Raw genomic sequence first — 22109 nt, forward strand, 5'->3', positions numbered from 1 at the left:
CTCTCAAGCGTGCAGCAAAGCATCGATAAATACACAGACTCGCAGTGCCCCAAAGACTACTTGTTCACCCGGTATTCGACATACCACAGGCTCTCTCTCTCTCACTCCCTAATAAGGGAAAAAGAGGTGTCCCCATTTCACAGCGAGAGGGGAGACGTAACAAGCAACTCACTGATTTATGGTGTTAAAAGTCTGTTGCGTCACTTTTACCGAGCTCTGCGGCCAGAGATCCAGCCCCGGAAAGGCTCAGGTCTCCAGACACACAGCCAGCAGCTAACCCACTGCTCCTGATGTTCCGTGTTCTCCCGCAACACCGCAGTCAGGGGCACCAGCCTAGAATCAGCCCATCTCCAGAGCCATGAAAATCTGGCACCCTGAAGGCGCACCAGTCTTCCAGGCCGTGTCCTTGGGATATCGAAATGCAGCTGGTCGTGAAGCCTTGAGAGCAGGCCCCATTCCCACAAAGAACCAAGGTCAGAGGGTAACTGCAGGTCAGGGTCTTCAAAAGAACCTTGAAAAGGGAAAAAAGAGATATCAAAGTTAGAAATGGAGCTGTTTCCGAAGATGCAAGCAGAGGAGTCACAGTTTAATGCCATAGATAATGCATGTTCAGCATTTCAAGTCAAGTCAAGTCACCTTTATTGTCATTTCGACCATAACTGCTGGTACAGTGCATAGTAAAAATGAGACAATGATTTTCAGGACTATGGTGTTACATGACACAGTACAAAAAACTAGACTGAACTACATAATTAAAAAAACAACACAGAGAAAGCTACACTAGACTACAGACCTACACTGGACTGCATAAAGTGCACAAAAACAGTGCAGGCATTACAATAAATAATAAACAGGACAGTAGGGCAAGGTGTCAGTCCAGGATCTGGGTATTGAGGAGTCTGATAGCTTGGGGGAAGAAACTGTTACATAGTCTGGTCGTGAGAGCCCGAATGCTTTGGAGCCTTTTCCCAGACGGCAGGAGGGAGAAGAGATTGTATGAGGGGTGCATGGGGTCCTTCATAATGCTGTTTCCTTTGCGGATGCAGTGTGTAGTGTAAATGTCCATGATGGCGGGAAGAGAGACCCCGATGATCTTCTTAGCTGACCTCACTATCTGCTGCAGGGTCTTGCGATCCGAGATGGTGCAATTTCCAAACCAGGCAGTGATGCAGCTGCTCAGGATGCTTTCAGTACAACCCCTGTAGAATGTGATGAGGATGGGGGTTGGGAGATTGACTTTCCTCAGCCTTTGCAGAAAGTAGAGACGCTGCTAGGCTTTCTTTGCTATGGAGCTGGTGTTGAGGGACCAGGTGAGATTCTCAGTCAGGTGAACACCAAGAAATCTGGTGCACTTTACAATCTCTACCGAGGAGCCGTCAATGTTCAGTGGGGAGTGGTTGCTCCGTGCCCTCCTGAAGTCAACAACCATCTCTTTTGTTCACATTAAGAGACAGGTTGATGGCTCTGCACCAGTCCGTTAGCCGCTGCACCTCCTCTCTGTAAGCTGACTCGTCGTTCTTGCTGATGAGACCCACCATGGTCGTGTCATCGGCGAACTTGATGATGTGGTTCGAGCTGTGTGTTGCAGCGCAGTTGTGGGTCAGCAGAGTGAACAGCAGCGGACTGAGCACGCAACCCTGCGGAGCCCCCGTGCTCAGTGTGATGGTGTTGGAGATGCTGCTCCCGATCCGGACTGACTGAGGTCTCCCAGTCAGGAAGTCTAGGACCCAGTTGCAGAGGGAGGTGTTCAGGCCCGGCAGGCTCAGCTTTCCAGTCAGTTTCTGAGGGATGATTGTGTTGAATGCTGAACTAAAGTCTATGAACAGCATCCAAACGTATGTGTCTTTTTTGTCCAGGTGGGTTAGGGCCAGGTGGAGGGTGGTGGCAATGGCGTCGTCTGTTGAGCGGTTGGGACGGTATGCAAACTGCAGGAGGTCCAGTGAGGGGGGCAGCAGGGTCTTGATGTGCCCCATGACGAGCCTCTTGAAACACTTCATGATGATGGATGTAACACTTCATTTGCTTAGGTTTCACAGTTTAACCGCTTTTCTTCTACACTTGCAAAGTAGCCTTTATACAAAAAGTCCGAACGAACAGTTCTTTCCATTACTCACAGCACTGCTTGCAAGCTTTGACTTGGTATCCTGACAACATAATGCCTTCTTTCACTATGTCAATTGTATTCGAATGACACTGGCAACAGGAAGGTGTACACTGGACAGTGAGAACTGTATCCAGGTGACCTGTTTCTTGACTCATTGGTGAAGATGTGCACATGAAGGTACAATAAATGTGCCACATGAAATCTGATAAAGCCAACCACTTCAATCCTCCGTGAACCTGCTGCCGAGCTCGCCGGGAGAAGCGTTGGAATGCCAGTGGTTCTGCTGCACTCTCCCTCAGGAGAATAATAATATTTCATGGATCTGCCAATGCCTCTGCATAACTTTAGCCATTTTCCAAAGCTATGCTTCCAGAGCTGGGTGAGGCTGGTCTGGTGCTTAACAGTATATTGCTGTTGCTGCTGGGTAGTGTGCTATAGGTGCACAATATAGGCTGGGCACATGGTGCATGGCCAAGTGGTTAGGGTGTTTGACTAGCGACCTGAAGGTCGTGAGTTCAAGCCCAGCCGAGGTAGCGTGTGTGTCCTTGAGCAAGGCACTTAACCACTTATCCAGTCTACCCAGCTGAAAGATGGGTACTGGCAAAAGATGCTGGGGGTCAACCTCGCGATAGACTGGCGTCCTATCCGGGGGGAGGGGGGAATGTCTCGTACTCGCAGTCGCTTCACACCACAGAAACCGGCATATGAGCCACAAAGGCTTGGGACGGGACTTTGACTTTGATATGGCAGAGTGGTGCTCAACAAATACACTGTTAATTAACTAATGTCAATGTACAATCAGAATAAGGTTTATTATCACTGATTTATATGACATAAGATTTGTTGTGGCAGAAGTACATAAAATTACTATAAATTACAAAATAAATAAATAGTGAAAAAAAGAAGAAATAGCAAAGTAGCATCCATGGAGTCAAGGACTATTTGGAAATCTGATAGCACAGAGGAAAGGAACCGCTCTAAATCATTGAGATTAGATCAGAACACCTTTATTTGTCACATGTACATCAAGACGTACAGTGAAATGCATCGCTTGTGATGATCGTGCCTGGCAGCTCACAAGTGTCGCCGCACTTCTGGTGCCAACCCATCATGCCCACACTCTCTAACCCTAATCTTGTGTCTTTGGAATGTGTGAGAAAGCTGGAGCCCATGTGGTCACAAGGAGAATGTAGCAATTCCTTACGGAGAGTGACAGGAAACGAACTCTGATTGGCAATCGCTGATGCTGCAATGGCGTGACACTAACCACTGCACTACCATTCTGACCTAAGGGGTGGGTCTTTAGGCTCCTGCACCACCTCCCTGATGGTAGTACGAGAAGGGGACATGTCCTAGATAATGAGAGACCTTAGAGATGGATGCCACCTTCCTGAGGCACTGTTTCTTGACGGTGGGGAGGGTTGGAGCTGGCTGTGTCTGCACCTCCCTGCAGCTTGTTGTCACCTTGTGTTCCGGAGGTTCCATGCCCGGCTGCGATGCCACCAGTCAGAATGCTCTCAACTGTACATTGACAGAAATTTGCAAACCTACTCAAACTCCAAATCAAGTAGAGCTACTAGCGTGCCTTCTTCATGATTGCATCAATGTGCTGGGCTCAGGGTAGGTCCTTTGAGATATAGACAGCTTGGAACGTAAAGTTGCTCCCCCTTTCTACTGTTCACCCCTCAGTGAGGTCTGATGCATGTTCCTCTTCCTTGAAGTCTTGCAGATTCTGAGTCCCTTACTTGAGGATGGATATACTGGCTTTGGAGGTGGTGCAGTGGAGGTTCACTAGGTCGATTCCAGAGCTGAGGGGATTAGACTATGAGAAGAGATGGAATCACCTGGGACTGTACTCGCTGGAATTCAGAAGAATGAGAGGAGATCTTATAGAAACATATAAAATTATGAAAAGGATAGATAAGATAGAGGCAGGAAAGTTGTTTCCACTGGGAAGTGAGTTAAGAACTAGGAGACATAGCCTCAAGATTAGGGGGAGTAGTCTTGTTGCATGGATTAAATTGCCAGAGTAAGTTACTGGTAGATACAAAGCAGCTTCTTTATTTGACAAAACAAGGTACAGCAGGCATCATACAGAGATGCTTTTGGTGGAAAGGTCTGCTGGCCCAACGTGGGGCCAAACACAAAGGATAACTCCATATTTACAAAGTACAGACAATGCTTTCTTTTGAAACTACATACAAACCTCACACCTCCCTCTTTGTACGCATACCATAGACATCGGAGTGAATTTTAATCAGCATTGACTGGTCTGAGATTCACAGCTTTTAGGAACCCATTTTTCAGACCTGCAACTCCAAATAAAATCCACAATACACATTCAAAGGCAAAAGACTGGTAGCCAAATCCATTTGCTAAATGTAAATGACCTAAACCCAAAAATCACTCTAGCAAGTAGATTTAGGATGGAGATGAGGAGGAACTGCTTTTCCCAGAGAGTGGTGAATCTGTGGAATTCTCTGCCCAATGAAGCAGTGGCGGCTACCTCAGTAAATATACTTAAGACAAGATTGGATAGATTTTTTCACTGTAGGAGAATTAAGAGTGATGGGGAACAGGCAGATAGGTGGAGATGAGTCCATGGTCAGATCAGTCATGACCTTATTGAATGGTGGAGCAGAGTCGATGGGCCGGATGGCCTACTCATGCTGTTATGTTCTTATGTTCAAGGCTATTGGTGCAGCACCACTCAACCAACTGATTTATCCCTCTCTTACATACGTCTTCAGCGCAATCGGAGATTCTGCCAACAACAGTGGTGTCATCTGCAGACTTGTAATTGACACTTGAGCTCCGCTTAGCTACACAGTCCCAAGTAGAGAGAGTAGAAAAGTGGGCAAAGCACACATCCCTGAGGTGTGCCTGTGTTGATTCTCAGTGAAGAGGAGATGGTATTACCAACTGTGGTCTCCTGGAAAGAAAGTTGAGGATCTAGCTGCAAAGGGAGGCCCAAAGGCTTAGATTTAGAAGCTTGGTAATTAATGTTGAGGGGATGATGGTATTGATCTCCAAGCAGCTTGGTGTATGTTTTACTGTTGCCTAGATGCACCAAGGCAGATTGTGTCTGCTGTGGACCTGTTGCAGCAGTAGGCTGCAAGTTGTGACATTTTGATATATTTGTCCTGTTTGGGAAGTTAATGTTTATGCTAGCCTTTGTTTTGGTATCACAGTCAAGAGGATGCTGAGGTGCTCTATCAGAGGAAAGGCAAGATGTGAAATCATTGGCGAATGGGGAATCGGGATAGTAGGTGTCAAGATGTTGATAGCTTGCTCTATGCTGCATGATCTTAGCGTCACGAGAGCTCAGGGTCCAGCCTCGCGCCAGCTGTATAATAAGTGCATGCGGAGATGCTGAAATGTGGAGAAGGAGCTAAGTGGGGTGGGATCAACAGCCCCTCTCTAATCAGGCTGGCTAGGAGCAACTTAACTACACGGTCCAAACTCCAAATTCAGCTTTTAGAGTAGATGATTTTTAACTGCGCAATCATAAATTGGTCTCCTGCTGATGCCAGAGAACAACACACTGAGCTTGCCAAATATGTCTGTAATGAGCAAGAGGTGCCAGTTTACTAATCTCAATGCATTAGACGCCTCAAATGATCGCTGAACATGTTTTTGTATGGAGTTCATTAAAGCCTCTATGTCTCCAGTGGCAGAAGGCCAGCTGGAAAGTGTTTGTCTCTGGGTAAGTACTGAGGCAAAGTGGTAGAAAAGTGTGATTGTTGTCTGATAAAGAAACCCTGCTGATCACGTTGTGGTGAATGTTGATGGAATTAAATCTTTTCTCTTAATGAATGGTAAAGAGGGCAAATGCAATGCTGGCATTTATTTCAAGGGGAATAGAATTTAAAAGCAAGGAGATAATGCTGAGCCTTTATAAGACACCAATCAGGCCATACTTGAAGTATTGTCGACAGTTTTGGGCCCCATATCTCAGAAAGGATGTATTGTCATTGGAGAGGGTCCAGAGGAGGTTCACGAGAGTGATTCCAGGAATGAAAAGGTTAATGTATAAGGAGAATTTGGCAGCTTTGGGCCTGTATTCACTGGAATTTAGAAGAATGTGGGGGGATCTCATTGAAACCTACCAAATGTTGAAAGGACTAGATAGGGTGGATGTGGAGAGGATGTTTTCTTTGGTAGGGATATCCAGAATTAGAGGGCACAGCCTCAAAATTGAGGGGCAATCCTTTAGAACAGAACAAGGAGGAATTTTTTTAGCTGGAGAGTAGTGAATCTGTGGAATGTTCTGCCACAGACTGCGATGGAGGCCAAGTCTGTGGGTATACTTAAGGCGGAAGTTGATAGTTTCCTGATCGGTCGGGGCATGAAAGGATATGACAAGAAGACAGATGTATGGAGTTAAGTGGGATCTGGGATCAGCCATGATGCAATGGTGGAGCAGACTCGATGGGCTGAATGGCCTAATTCTGCTCCTATGTCTTATGGTATTATGGAATGCTCCTGGCTGGTTCTCTTGTGCCTGATGGCTGCATGAGGATAATTTCTAATTTCCTTCATACAAGTGAAGATGGCCACAGCAGAAAATCTACAAACACTTTCATTCCCAGCTACTGACATTCATGGCTAAGGCAATATATTTATTGACAGCACCAAATGAATACTGCTGGCATTCTTGATTAATTTATAATCTAAAGACAGAAAGATAAAAGAGATTCTCCTTTTGGTCTCCTGGACTAAACCCAGTGCAAAGCAACTAATACTCCAACAGACAGAGAATATTTTTACAGGACACTTCAGAGATGGAACTAAGATTCTGGTCAATTCTTTTCCCCGTTCCTTAATATAGTACCCCTCAGCCCCATCCCCAACCTGCTCCAATCACTATTTCAACCATACAGGTTAATGGAGAATGAGTTCTTCCAAACAACTGTCCCTTTTACCTCCCAGATTTTGAGTTGTTCTGCCTGGCATTTCCCTCCCTCACATTTCATTTTAGTTTTGGAACTAGTCCAAGGAAAGTAGTTCCTATCGGCTATAGTAGTAAGATGTTGTAAGAGATCAAAACGATGGTTACACACTGAATGAGATGGCAGAACATCACCAAACAAGATGGTGAGGAAAGATAGACCAAGAAACAGTGAGATACACCTAATTTATATATGTACAGTGATTTCGACAGACTGGTAGAGACATAAGAGAAACATACTCCTTGACCTGCTGAGTTCCTCGACCACAATGTTTCTTGCTGCTGGATTTAGGTGGGTTGTGTTGGACAGATCTTATCTCCTGTAGATTACTTTGCAGGATTCAAAGTTATTATTTAAAATGAAAATACTCTGAGAGAGGAAGAATTTACGTGGTAAGGATGATTTTCACAAACTTCAGTGCTAATTTATAATGGCTAATGTTCAGTTTTAAATGCAGTTCTTGTTATGTCCAACTCCCATGATTCCTTGACTACATGTGTATCTCAATTACGAAAATTCACAAAGCTGAACCATATAATTAAAAAAGGAATGCAGTTTGTTCTCTCCCCTTTGTCATCAAATCTGATTGCACATGTTGTTCTTTGTAAAGCTTGCATTCAACTCATGAATAACATTTATTGATGTTTTACTCACAGATGTTTTTCTTTTGACAGACCATCAGTCACTGCTGTTGTAGGCTTATCGTTTGGACGCTACATTGTTGAACCGTTCTTTGACCCTTGTCCAGCTCCACCTTTGGCAGTAAAACTTCTCACAGCTTGTGGAGTCTGTAAGTAACGTTATTTTGCATGAACGTCTCAGAAGAGTGGTCCATCTGTAACAAGGTTAAATAAAAGATACAGCCTTAGATTTCCCCTTATTTTTCAGTACCGAAATGGAATTCCTTGTATGTGGAGGTCCAGAATTTGGGCTGCATTGTTCTGAGCTGATGTTACATGTTTATTATGACAAATATTGCCAGGGGCAGTAAAAGAGCAGCTATTTAAAATATAAATGGCATTTAAAAAATTTTAATCAATTGCACTGAATGGGGCTCATTTTGAGAAAAGGGGAAATATAACACAAAATTAAAATACATATATTGTTGGGTGGTCCATGGGCAATTTGAACATAGTTAAAGCATACTGTACTCTTGAAGCTCTGGCCCCAGCCTAGGCACCAAGCCGCTCAGTTAGTGAAATAGTTACTTATCTAAAACCATGAGGGATGGGAGGGATCTTGACTAAATTGAATTCCCACCTTACTCTACTATTGGACAAGGGACAAGGATAGAGGAAATCCAGTGCTCAGGTATGTTTGGGTCTGTAAGTCCGGGAACTTCTCTTTCTTCAGTATCAATGAAAAAAACAGAGCAATTAATGATTCTTTGCCGATAATGCACATTCTTGAAGCTCCTAAACTAATGTATTAAAAAACAGAAGAATTAACAATGCAACAAAAAAAAAACTTCCTTGACAGAGCATGCCTGGTAATTTGTATGTTAGGGCAGAAAATACACCTAGTGGTACACCTGCTCTTAAATGTAAATATCTAATCAGCCAATCATGTGGCAGCAACTCAGTGCATAAAAGCATGCTTTCACGATCAAGAGATTTAGTTGTTTTTAAGAACAAGCATCAGAATGGAGAAGAAATGTGATTTAAGTGATTTTGACTGTGGAATGATTGTTGGTGCCAGATGGGGTGGTGTGAGTATCTCAGAAGCTTCTGATCTCCTGGGATTTTCACTCACAACAGTCTCTAGAGTCTACAGAGAATGGTATGAAGAGCAAAAACTATCCAGTGAGTGGCAGTTTTGTGGGCGAAAACGCCTTGTTAATGAGAGAGGTCAGAAGAGAATGGGCAGGTTGGTTCAAGCTGACAGGAAGACAAAAATAACTCAAATGCCGACAACTTACAACTGTAGTTTGCAGAAGAGCATCTCTGTACTCACAGCATCTTGAACTTTGAAGTTGATGGGTTACAGCAGCAGATCACGATCGTGCATTCATTAACCACTTCATTAGATGCAGGAGGTACCTAATAGAAACGACACTGAGTGCATTTTACTTAAAGAGAGATAATGGAGGCAGCACATACAAAATACTGGAGGAACTCAGCAGATCCAGCAGCATCTATGGAAATGATTAAAACATCCATAGATGATTGATTTCTCCGCAATTGCAGATGGTGACTTCACATTTGGCGATGAACAAGTTAATGCCTTATGTCTAAAATATCATGATTTTCTAGCTGAAACTACTGTAATAGTTAGACAGTTTAATGATTTCAAATTTTCTGTGCAAGAAAAAATTAAATCCAAACTGATTTCAAACTTTGCTCAAAAGTGGCATTTGTACTCCAAAATGAACAGTTTTGCGACCTTGCAAAGTCGATGGACATTGGAGGAAACTTCCTTGCGTCTAGTGCAGACTGTGAGCAAGGTTTTAGCCTAATGAATCAACTCAAAAACAAACTGAGAAACCGTTTCGGTGAATGTCATTTGGATATGTTAATGAGTATCAAAAGCTATCAATTGGATGGAAGTTCTATTGGTCTAGATAGAGTTTACAAAGAATGGGTAAATGCCAAAGACAGGAGAGAGAAAAAAATAACTGAATGACTTAAATATGTTGTTTTGTTGTTATTCTGTGCAGTTTTATGTCAAATATTTTGTAAACCTACATAAACTGTGCCATGTGTGCATTCAGTGCGCACATACTTTGTCACAGAAAAAAAAATTGCACAACTTAAGATTTTTGCACACACTGACTTAAAAATTAGAGGGAACATTGCTCATGGGATGGTAGGTGGGAGCAAGAGGAACTCTACCCTTGTGAAGATGGTGCAAAGATGGACTGAAGGCGGATGTCCAGGAATTGGAGGAGATGTATGTGAGGCAGCATCAATGAAGGAGGAAGGAAACCCCTGATCTTTGAAGAAGGAGATCAGCCCTGATGTTCTGGAAAGGAAAGTCTCATCCTGGGAGCAGATGTGGTGGAGATGAAAGAACTGAGTAAAGGGAATTGCATTTTACAGGAGACAGGTTGGGAAGAGATATTGTCAAGACAGCTGTGGGAATTAGTTAGCTTATGATAAATGTCAGTAGACAGTTTGTCCCCAGAGATGGAGACAGAGGGATCAAGAAAGGAAGGAGAGATGTGAGAAATGGAAGAAGTAAGTTTAAGGCCACAGTAGAAGTTACTGATAAAGTTGATGAAGTTGGTGAACTCAGCAAGGGTACATGAAGCAACACCAATGCAGTTGACAATGACTTTTTCACTTAGAGTACAGATATGATTGCCAAAGCCCGGCATGGATTGTCCATTCCTAATTGTCCCTAAGCCGAGGAATCAGTACAGAGGCAACCACACTGGTTTCACATGTAGGCCAGGCCAAGTAAGGACTGCAGATTTCCTTCTCTGAAGTGCTTAGTTAACCAGAAGAATTTTAACAAAACTGCAGTAGTTCAGTACCTACCACAACCAAAGCCACCTACTCTTTTAATTTACGATATACATCATTAGTTGAATTTGAATTCCACAGCTGGTAAGGTGGGATTTGAACTTGTGCTTCTGGATAAATGACCTAGGATTCTGGCTACTAGTGCAACAAATTAACTCAGCACATCCAAGTCACAGGCTTATAGTTTGTCCCTCGAAGTGTGAGGAACTCAAACCCTGAGACATGTTCGCAATGAACGCAGTCACATTCAGGGCAGACGAGCTATTAGATGGGTTCTGGGGATGAAGGGTTATCCTTTGGACAGAAGTTCAGTAAGTCAACGTGATGTGATGGCCCGAATAGGAAATATTAAATATGAAATATGTTACGGGTTCATAAGCAATACGTTGATAGTCACATTTCTGTTGGATTCTCCAATGGTTCAAAGTGCATGTCTGTGACTTCACTCTGAAAGGCAGCTTGAGCAGCCAGTAGGTACTAGCCTTGCTGTCCTTGAAAGGAATCTAAAGGAACAGTTGTTTTCATCTGATGTTCAATACAAACCTAACAAAGTTTTTTAAAATGTCACTGCAGCTCTGGTAATATGCATAAATTCGTGGAGTGTGAATTGGACTGCCCGAATTCAAACCTTTCTCACATTCTCCAAACTGGTGGCACTGGGACTGATCATCACTCCGGGGATAATTGCTTTGTCTCAAGGTATGAATTATCCAGGAATAGATTCACAATACAAAATTACACTCGTTAATTACAACGCAAAAGGAGGCCATCGTGTGTAAGTACACTGAAAGACCTGTCAGCCCAATCACATTCATCTAAACTTTCGGCATTCACTTTAATGTTTTACTTTAAATAATTATTTGATTTCTTTGAAAACCTGTTTTGGGGGTTTCTTCCACCATTGCTCTCATTAAACCTGTCAAGTACCCTAACAAACCAATATGCAAATAATCCCCTAACTTCCTTTACAATGTGATAACTTTAGATTTAGATCAAATTACTAGCAACCAAATTAATGGAAAGAAATGTTCTCAATTTATCAAAATCTCCCGAGTTTGAAAATCTGCATCAGATCCCCTCCTCTTTGATCCCTATGACCCCAAGTTCTTTTTCCTCATATCTGAAGCCTTTACCTAGCCCAGGTTATGATGCATCTTTTCTCTGGTGGAGAGGCCACAAAGTTCCATGCCAAACCGTATTCCACATACAATATTTATAAATAGAATTTACAGTATAGCGACATCAGTTTTTACAAAACATCAGTTTAAAACTTTTCTGCCCTTTTTAAAAATAAATTGTTCAATCAACTGCCTACTCACGTTGCCTAGCAACAATCTTCAAAGTACCACACAATCCCCTGAATTTAAATACATTGTTAGCATTTGTTTTATCTATCCTTATTTATCCAGAGCACTCTACAATAATAACAACAATAATCATTTTAAAATCCCAGAATGCTTCAAAAGAATTGTATCCGACCAAAGTAATGCCAATCCACAAAAAAACTGGGGCAAAAGACCAAACTCAATCAAACAAATTAGTTTTTAAAGAGCCTCTGACAGGAGGAAATAGAACTAGGGAGGTCGAGAGAAAGAACTTTCAGTTCTTTCACCTACTAAACTCATGCATTTCAGTTCCTACAGTATATCAAGACCAATTATATAACTTGTCACCATTATGCAATCTACTTAACCCACTTCATTTCCAAATAATAAGCAGACTGAATTATTTTTTGTTGCACTAATATATTGGCAACATAATTGAGTGGAATGATCCTATTCTGTAACCCACAATCCAGATTTGTGCATGGGCCATTTCAATTTCATCTGACCAAGTACCTCAATCTATAAATTTAAAAGCAACACTTAAGAGTTTCCTATAATATGTAATGGATAAGTGCTTATTATATCAGTGATTACATGAAATTTGGCACTGCTATCAGCAGCGCGACACTATTATAGTTCGAGATGCCGGAGTTTGTTCAAATCTGGCATCTTCTGTAAGGAGCCTGTACATCCTCACTGTCGAATGTATGGGTTTTCCTCTGGTTCTCCAGCTTCCCCCTAAAGTTTAAAGACATACCAGCTAGGTTAATTGCCCATTGTAATTTGACCCAGATCAGGTTAGGGTTTATTCAGGGTTGTTGGGGGTTGCAGGATGGTGTGACCTGAAGAATCGGAAGAGCCTCTAATCGCACTGCAACTCTAGATAAATGAATGAATATTGAAGCAGCTGAGCCACAACGTGGTATAGTTTATGAAGACTGAAAGCAATGAATTTGAATTGAGTGCTGCTTCTCTTTTCACAGGTCGCAATGAAAACTTTCAACATGCTTTTAACAGCAGTTCAGTCACACTAGACACAATTCCATTGGCCTTCTATTCAGGCATGTTTGCTTACAGTGGCTGGTACGTAAGCACTGACCCTTTTCTACATGTGCAAGGCAAAGTAAGAGAAGACTGATATTCACAGTTTTGAGGGATAACTCAATTAAATGTTTTTCTTCCTGTTGTTTCTAGTTAAACTTGATGAAGTTCATCAGTAGTAAGCTTTTTAAAGTGAGACACAAATCTATAGAATACCGAAAGCACTATCTTCAGAGGCAACCGTGGTGATGTGAAACTCCAGGATCTCCTCAGTGGTTCTGGTCCACACACAAGGAGCTAAAGTTCTGGAAAAAAAAACTCACTGTTTTTATTGCATAGACTAAGTTTTAATGTAGAATAAGTACTTTTAATACAAAAGAGGATCTGCACCTTAATTATGACTTCATTTTTCAAAACGTCAAAATGGATATGAAAGTTACTTTGGCCAAAAGATGAAAAATATAAAATGGGTACAGTGCTCTAAAATCTAGCCCATTTAAAAGTTAAGATTTTAGTGTCTAGTTTCAGTCTTCATCGCTGATTAGCATAATCTGAATTTGTTTGGAAGTACTGATCAGAAGTTTGGAGCTCTGACATTTAATTGCAGACTTGACCCAATTTAACAGAACACAGGGTGTAGGCTCTTAACAGCCACTAGCACTTAATGTGTTGACTAGTCATTTATATGTTAAAGAATGGTCCAAAGACCAAAGGAGAGGACACACGTGGTATAGGAATCCTGATGGGGATTGGATGTTTTGTACCTTATAAGATCACAGGACACTAATTTCCCTAGTCCCAGCAACCTGCATGCAGACCATAGTCCTCTATACCCTCCCATCTATGTACCTATCCCAAATTTCTCTTAAATGTTGAAATCAAAACTGAGCCTAGCACTTCCACTGGCAGCTTTTTCCACACTCTCACCACCCTCTGAGCGAAGAATCATCCTCTCATGTTCCTCGTACAGTTCCCCTTTCACCCTTAGCCCATGACTCGAGTTCTAGTCTCACCCTGCCTACTCCCATTGACCTGCACCGAGACCATAGGCCTCCATACCTCTACCATCCATTACCTATCCAAACTTCTCTTAAATGTTCAAATCAAGCTTACGTCTACCACTTGTGCTGGCAGGTTGTTCCACACTCTCACCACCCTCGGAGTGAAGAAGTTTCCCCTCAATGTTCCCCTTAAACTTTATACCTTTCACCCTTAACCCATGGCCTCTAGCTGTAGTCCCACCCAACCTCAGAGGAAAAAAGTCTGCTTGCATTTACCCTATCTATAACCCTCATAATTCTGTATACCTCTGTCAAACTGTCCCTCATTCTCCTATGTTCCAGGGAATGAAGTCCTAATCTATTCAACCTTTCCCTCAGGTCCTCAAGTCCTGGAAATATCCTTGTAAATTTTCTCTGCACTCTTTCAATCTTATTGATACCTTTCCTGTAGGTAGGTGACCAGAAATGCGCACAATACTCCAAATTAGGCCTCAGCAACATCTTACACAACTTCAACATAATAGCCCAACTCCTGTACTCATTAATTTATGAAGGCCAATGTGCCAAAAGCTCTCTTTACAATCCTATCTACCTGTGACACACTTTCAAGGAATTTGTATCTGTATTCCCAGAACCCTCTGTTCTACCACCCTCCTCAGTGGCCTACCACTCACTGTGTAAGTCCTACTCTGGTTGGTCCTCCCAAAGTACAACACTTTGCACTTGCCTACAGTAAATTTGATCTGCCATCTCTCAGCCCATTTTCCCAGCTGGCTCAGATCCCGCTGCAAGCTTTGACAGCCTTCTTCACTGTTTAGTATGGTCCCAATCTTGTCATTCACAATTTTACTGATCCAGTTTACAACATCATTCACCAGATTGGTGACATATATGATGAACACCAATGGACCCAGCACTGATCCCTAAGGCACTCCCTTGTCGCATGCTCCCGTCAGAGAGGCAACCACTCTCTGGCTTCTCCCACAAAGTCAATGCCTAGTCCAATTTAGTACCTCATGCTGAATGCCAAGCAACTGAACCTTCTTGACCTTTTTGGACTTTGTCAAAGGTTTCGCTAAAGTCCATGTAGACAACATCCATTGCCTCACCTTCATCAACTTTCCTGGTAACCTCCTCAAAAAACTCTGTAAGATTGGTTAGATATGACCTAGCATATGCAAAGCCATGCTGACTATCACTAATCAGTCCCAGTCTATCCAAATACTTGTATATCCAGACCCTTAGAAAACCTTCCAATAATTTACCTACTTCTGATGTCAGACTCACCAACCTTTAATTTCCAACTTATTTATTAAAACCTTTCTTAATAAAACAGAATAACATTACCCATCCTCCAATCCCCCAGCATCTCTCCCATTACTAAGAACATTTTAAATATCTGCACGGGCCCCTGTAATTTCTGCTCTCACCTTCCACAGGGTTCAAGGGGACACCTTGTCAGGCCCTGGGGATTTATCCACCGCTATAATCTGACTTTGTATGTAGGCTTAATACCATCTTTCCCATAACGCTCCACTATCTGCTCTGGCGCTTTGGTTCCTATCCCATGCAACTCTAGTTTTAAGTCCCACGAACCACGAGCAAGCCTTCCACATGGATATTAATTACCCTCCAGTTCAGGAGCAACCCGACCCACCAGTACAAGTCCCACCTTCCATCAAAGTTAGCATAAAGATCATGAAGCCCGCCTCCTACACCATCTCCTTAGCCAAATGTTAAATGGTATTTTCTTCCTATTCTGGCCTCACTAACATGGCACATTGGTAGCAGTCCAGAGATCATAACCCTGGAGGTCCTGTCCTTTAACTTAGCATCTAACTCACTTTGTAGGATGTTGTCACACTTCCTACCTAGGTCGTTATTACCGACATGGATCACTATCTCTGGGTGCCTACCCTTCCACTTATGAATGCTGTGGACTCTAGCTGAGATGTCCTTGACCTTGGCACCTTGAAGGCAACATACCATCCAGGGATCTCATTCTTGTCCACAGAACCTCCTATCTGTTCTCCTAACCATTGAATACCCTATCACTACAGCTTGCCTCTTTTCCCCCTTCCCTTCGGAGCCACAGAGGCAGATTCAGTGCCAGAGACCTGACCACTGTGATCTTCCTCTAAGTCATTACCTCTCCTCCAACAGTATCCAAAGTAGTATACCTGTTATAAAGGGGAATGGCCACAGGTGTACTCTGCACTTGTTATCACCTGTCCTCCTCTGACGGTCCCTCAGTTACATGTACCCTGCCTCTCTGTATGACCTGTCAATCAACCCCCAATCCTCCCAAGTGATCCAGAGTTCATCCAGCTCCAGCTCCAATTCATTAATACCATCCGTAAGAAGCTACAGCTGGATGCACTTCTTGCAGTTGTGGTAATCATGGACTCTGGCGGTCTCCCTGCCTTCCCACATCGGACAAGAGGAGCATTTCACTATCCTGCCTGGCATCCCCACTGCTCTAACAAGAAAGAAAGTAAAAGAAGGAAAGAAGGAAATAAAGAATCAATCTACCTATAGCCTCCGCCTCTCTTCGCTGAACCTTCCACTCTAACATTGGCCCACTCACACAATAGCCACTCCCCTCAGGGGAAAAATAGCTCATGTCGCCCTTCTTGCCTTCTCTCCTGTGACGGTGGTTTAGACTCTTTCTCTCCTCATATTCCTCGTTCTGAGCAAGACGTCCCCACCTCTCCACCTGCCACCCCACCATATCTCTTTGCTTAAACATTCAAGGTCCTCTGGTCATTCCTATGAATTGAAAAGCACAGCACTAACTCAGTGTTGTTGAAATTTTTGAATAATTGTTGAAAACAGTTTTGGTGAAGTTTTGTCAAAGTGTCCAAAATAATGTTCTTGTGCGTGTTCAGAAGTCCCTTCTACAGCTTGAATGGCACCAAAAGTTCATTGACATCAGTGCTATTTTTCCCAATCTGTTGCTGTCAGGACAAAGTATTGAAGCCACAAAGTATCATCTTCAATGTGTACTAACAGACAACTTCAGTGGATTGATAGTGTAAAATATTTCTGAAAACAACTCACACGTATACAAAAGCCCCAGGCTTCCTGTGGGACCCTCACCAGGGTAATTCCAACTGCAGTGCGGCCTCATGAGCACCAGCCTCCTGCAGAGTCACGGCAGTCGCTGGGAAATGTTTTTGCCCAACCTGCCGCAGGTTGGAGCTGGCACTGAGTAAACAGCTGATTCATTTCAGTGGTGAGGGGGGCTTCCAGGCGATCAGATAGGTTTCAGGTATCTTGTTAATTATTTGAGTTAACTGCAATTTATTTAATTGATAATTTAAAAATTCATGTGCTTTTGTTTCTTTTTGTCTTTATGTTTTAGGTGCTGTAATTATTTTAAATTGTTTTAACCAAACAAAATTTAAGCATTGGTATTAAAGCCCGCTGGTTATTCAGCTCATGCAGAACTTGTCTGAAACATTGCCTCTGAATTACATTGGGAAGAACTGGACATTGTTGGCAAGGCCAGTGTTAATTGACTTTAAGAATATGGGAGTGAGCCACCCTCTTGAACCAGTGTGGGTATTTGAGTTGCATAGTACCATTGTTGATGTTGATTCCTTGTCAGTGAAGGAGTGGTGATACACTTTCTATACACTTGCTTCCCTTGTCCTTGACACTATATATCCATGTATTCTTGGAATTTAGAAGAAAGAGGACTGAATTGAAATTGAAATGTTTCCGATCCTAAGGGGATGTGAGAAAGTAAATGTCGTGGTGTTGCCACTTAAGGAACGTCTTTAAAGTTTGAACTTACTTCTAAGATATAGTGATGGTTATTTGAAACTGAACTATTTAGGAGTTTCTTCTCCAAGCACATGGTGAATTCCTACACATTTCTACCCCAGAGGATACGGAATTCTGGTTGACTGAATGTATTTAAAGAGGTGGTAGGTACGTTTTTTAAAGGATCGGGGGATTGAAAGCTGTGAGGAAGTGAGGTTCAGGGCCAATGATCTATGCTCATTATGAGTAACAAGGCAGGCTTGAGGAGCCAGGTGACCTACTCCTGCACCTTGACTGTAACTTGGCAAGTTACTGCCGTGCATTTTGAGGACGGGGTATACTGCAGCCACTAAGTTCCAGTTATGGACAGAATTAACATTTTGAATTGTGGGTTGGATGCCATCAAGCAGGCTGAAATTGTCCTGGATGGTGTTGAATTTCATTGAGTTTTGTTGAAACTGCTCTCATTCAAGCAAGTAGTGAGTATTCACTGACACTCCTGACTGGTGTTTTATGGATTGTGTAAAGGATTCAGACAATCTGGAGGTAAATCGTTTGCTGGCAAACACTGAGATCCAAACTTTTGTTTGCAGCCACAGTTGGTTCTCTGGTTGTCTCAGTTATATTTTTATTCAGGAATGTACCCAGTTAGAATATGGAAGCAGAGTGGGAACCTGATGATACTAATGCCACAGCAAGTCAAGGCGAGAGAGTTAAGGCATTCTCCAACTGGACATGGACATTGTGGTCTGAAATGTTACATGTCACTTATCATTTTCCCGATCTAATGAATGACCTTGTGAAAACAGGCATGTTCCGCTTCACTATTTAAGCTGATACAGATGGACTGAATATCTTCTCGTCTGACTGTTTAAAGGAGGCAGGTTCACTGATGATTCAAATGAAGATAGTTGGGCTTCGGAGATCACTGCCCTGGGAATGAGATGATTGACCTCTCATCACACTGTCTTCCACTGTGCAGTGCAAGATACTAACCTTGCGAACCATGATCTAGCTCTACCTCTTTCATATCCAAAATGCTTCAGGATTGGGATCCCTCCTAAAATGGTACCCGTTCTTTCCGCAATTCTTTGTTTGAATGCCCCGTTCTTACCTGCTGCCCCACCACAACTTTGAGACTGCCCTTAGCAAACTTGTACATTACAATTAATTAACTATAGTTTCAACCTATCCTATTAAACACTCAGTCGTAACTACTTTTCCTGTGTTGCCAATTTTTATTGTACATATGGTTTGGACCGTTTGTTATTTATGTTAGGGGTGTTATGTAAGTTCAAATTCTTATAGTGTAACTTACCAAATGAACATCAACTGGGGGAATTTGTTGACATTAAAGTTTAGTGCTGATTCAGTTTGAATAAGAAAAATGATTAATCTCTTTAGTTATATTTTAAGAACTATTTATCTAAGACTGACGTCAGAATGACAAAGTTTGAAGATAACTCCCTGTCAGCAAGGGCAAAACATTGAATTCAACAAATTAAAAAGAAGGGATCTCTTTCCGGTACTCTGACTCATAGTTATTTGAGATTCCATTTGCCTGCATTGGACTTCTGTGAGTTGGCCTATCAAGCACTGGTCTGGGTGTCCAGAATCAGGTTTAATTTCACTGGCAAATGTGAAATTTGTTGTTTTGTGGCAGCAGTATGTTGCAATACATAATAATTTAAGAAACTAAAAATTACAATAAGAAATATATTTAAAATAAATGAACTGGTGGTACAAAAAGAGAGCCATATAAAATATTGAGGTAGTGTTCATGGGTTCATTGACCATTCAGAAATCTGATGGCAGAGTAGAAGAGCTGTTCCTAAAGTGGTGTGTGTGTGTCTCTCTCTCTCTCTCTCTCTCTCTCTCTCTCTCTCTCTCTCTTTTTCCTCTCCTCTCCCCTCCCCTCCCCCTCCTCTCCCCTCCCCTCCTCTCCCCTCCCCTCCCCTCCCCTCTCCTCTCCTCTCCTCTCCTCTCCTCTCCTCTCCTCTCCTCTCCTCTCCTCTCCTCTCCTCTCCCCTCCCCTCCCCTCCCCTCCCCTCTCCTCTCCTCTCCTCTCCTCTCCTCTCCTCTCCTCTCCTCTCCTCTCCTCTCCTCTCTTCTCCTCTCTTCTCTTCTCTCCTCTCTCTCCAGGCTCCTGTACCTCTCCCTTGATGGCAGAAATGAGAGGAGGATCATCTTGCATGATGTGGGTCCTTAATGATAGATCCCACTTTTTTGGTGTATCACCTTTTGAAGATGTCCTCGATGCTGGGAAGGCTAGTGACCATGGTGTAGTTGGCTGAGTTCACAACTCTCTGCAGTCCTTTTCTGATCCTGTGCAATGGCCCCTCTGTACCAGATGGTGGTGCAACCATTCAGAATGCTCTCCACAGTACATCTGTAGAAGTTCTCAGACTCCTGAGGAAATATAGCCGCTGTCGTTCTTTCTTTGTAATTGCATCAGAATAGTGGAGTCAGGATAGATCTTTGGAGATGCTGACACTCAGGAAGCTGAAACTGCTCATCCTTTCCGCTGGTGATCCCTCGATGAGGACTGTCTTGTGCTGCCTCGACTTCCTCTCTTAAAGTCCACCATCAATTCCTTGGCCTCACTAACATTGAATGCAAGGTTCTTATTGCGCCACCACTCAGTCGGCTGATCTATCTCACTCCTGAACGCCTCCTCTTCACCATTTGAAGTTCTGCCAACAACAGTTGTGTCTTTGACAAATGGTGAAGTCAAGGATTCAGTTTCAGGGTGAGGTACAGAAGCCCAGGTTTTGGACGCCGTTGATAAGAACTGAGGATATGATTGCGTTGAAGACTTGAGTTGTTATCAATAAAAGAGCCGCCTAAAATAGGTATTGCTGTTCTCTAGGTGATCCAAGGCCGATTGGCGAGCCAGTGAGATTCCATCTACTGTAGACAATAGGCAAATCAGAATCAGAATCAGGTTTATTATCACCAAAACGTGACATAAAATTTGTTAACTTAGCAGCAGCAGTACAATGCATACATAATCTAGCAGAGAAAATAATAATAATAATAATAAATAAAATAAAAATAATAAATAAATCAAGTAAATCAATTATATATATTGAATAGATTAAAAAATGTGCAAATACAGAAATACTGTATATTTTTTTAAAAAGTGGGGTAGTGTCCAAGGGTTCAATGTCCATTCAGGGGTTGGATGGCAGAGGGGAAGAAGCTGTTCCTGAATCACTGAGTATGTGCCTTCAGGCTTCTGTACCTCCTACCTGATGGTAACAGTAAGAAAAGGGCATGCCCTGGGTGCTGGAGGTCTTTAATAATGGACACTGCCTTTCTGAGACACCACTCCCTGAAGATGTCCTTGGGTACTTTGTAGGCTAGTGTCCAAGATGGAGCTGACTAGATTTTCAACCTTCTGCAGCTTCTTTCAGTCCTGTGCAGTAGCCACCCCTCCATACCAGACAGTGATGCAGCCTGTCAGAATGCTCTCCATGGTACAACTATAGAAGTTTTTGAGTGTATTTGTTGACATGCCAAATCTCTTCCAACTCCTAATAAAGTATAGCTGTTGTCCATACCTTAGACACTCTAGACAGCTCTGAGAAATTGCAGCAGGTCCAGGTCCTTGCTCAGGCAGGAGTTGATTCTGTCCATGACTAATCTCTCAAAGCATTTTAACAGTAGATGTGAGTGCAACTGAGTGATAGTCGTTGAGCAAGCTCAGCCTGCTCTCTTCTTGGGCACCGGTATGATTGCCACCCTTTGGAAACAGTTGGGGACCTCCGACTGCGGCAGTGAGATGAAAGATGTCCTTGTACACTCGCGCCAGTTGAGCGACACAGGTTTTCAATGTCCTACTAGGTTCCACATCAGGCCCTGACACCTTGCAGCTGTTCACCCTCTTGAAAGATGTCCTGAGAAAGCGATCACAGGGATACCAGATGTTTCAGGGATCTGCACAGGTGTATTTTTTTTCTCCCTTTCAAATGTGCATAAAAGGCATTGACCTCATCTGGGAGTGAAGCATCACAGACATTTATGGTGTTTGGTTTCACTTTGTAGGAAGTAACAGCCTGCAGACCCTGCCAGAGCTGATGTGCATCCGATTAATTAGAATAGTTTTATTGCTCTTAAAATAGCCTTCCGTATGTTGTACCTGGGCTTTTTGTATAGTTCCTACTCATCGGTCTTGAATGCCTCAGATCTATCCCTCAGCAGACTCTGAATCTCCCGGTTCAGCCATGGCCTCTGGTTTGGGTAGGCCCAGAATCTTCTCAAAGGCACACACTCATCCACACAAGTCTTGATGAAGTCAGTGACAACTGTGGCGTATTCATTCAGATTCAAAGATGAATCCCCGGATATTGTCCAGTGCACCAACTCAGTGTCCAGCGCCCCTCTGCCTCCCTTGACCATACCTTCCTGATCCTCTCTGTTAGTGCCGTAGTCTTTGGTAGCTGGGAGGAGGT

At 42.9% G+C, this 22109-nt stretch overlaps 1 protein-coding gene and 2 long non-coding RNA genes across 4 annotated transcripts in view; 1 reads left to right on the forward strand and 2 right to left on the reverse strand.

The window, feature by feature from the left end:
* On the reverse strand, nt 1-9247 carry LOC132398515 (uncharacterized). The gene is made up of 3 exons (XR_009513681.1): nt 9010-9247; nt 7711-7891; nt 1-511 (listed from the first exon to the last, which is right to left on the reverse strand). It is a non-coding gene; the product is annotated as an uncharacterized LOC132398515 (long non-coding RNA).
* LOC132398512 (cystine/glutamate transporter-like) overlaps nt 5649-22109 on the forward strand; it is a 26609-nt gene continuing 10148 nt past the window's right edge. Inside the window, exons 1-4 of one of the 2 annotated variants that reach the window (XM_059978090.1) lie at nt 5649-5810; nt 7731-7846; nt 11094-11219; nt 12829-12928. In XM_059978090.1, the coding sequence (XP_059834073.1) occupies nt 5722-5810; nt 7731-7846; nt 11094-11219; nt 12829-12928 (431 nt within the window). In that variant the 5' untranslated portion in view covers nt 5649-5721. Of the gene's footprint in view, nt 5811-7164; nt 7348-7730; nt 7847-11093; nt 11220-12828; nt 12929-22109 lie in introns of those variants that run through there. The other variant, XM_059978091.1, reaches the window with a different exon arrangement.
* LOC132398514 (uncharacterized) overlaps nt 19779-22109 on the reverse strand; it is an 18986-nt gene continuing 16655 nt past the window's right edge. Inside the window, exon 5 of the long non-coding RNA XR_009513680.1 lies at nt 19779-20565. This is a non-coding gene — a long non-coding RNA (uncharacterized LOC132398514). The remainder of the gene's footprint in view (nt 20566-22109) is intronic.

Source organism: Hypanus sabinus, chromosome 8, assembly GCF_030144855.1.
Source record: "Hypanus sabinus isolate sHypSab1 chromosome 8, sHypSab1.hap1, whole genome shotgun sequence".
Classification (NCBI taxonomy): Eukaryota; Metazoa; Chordata; class Chondrichthyes; order Myliobatiformes; family Dasyatidae; genus Hypanus; species Hypanus sabinus.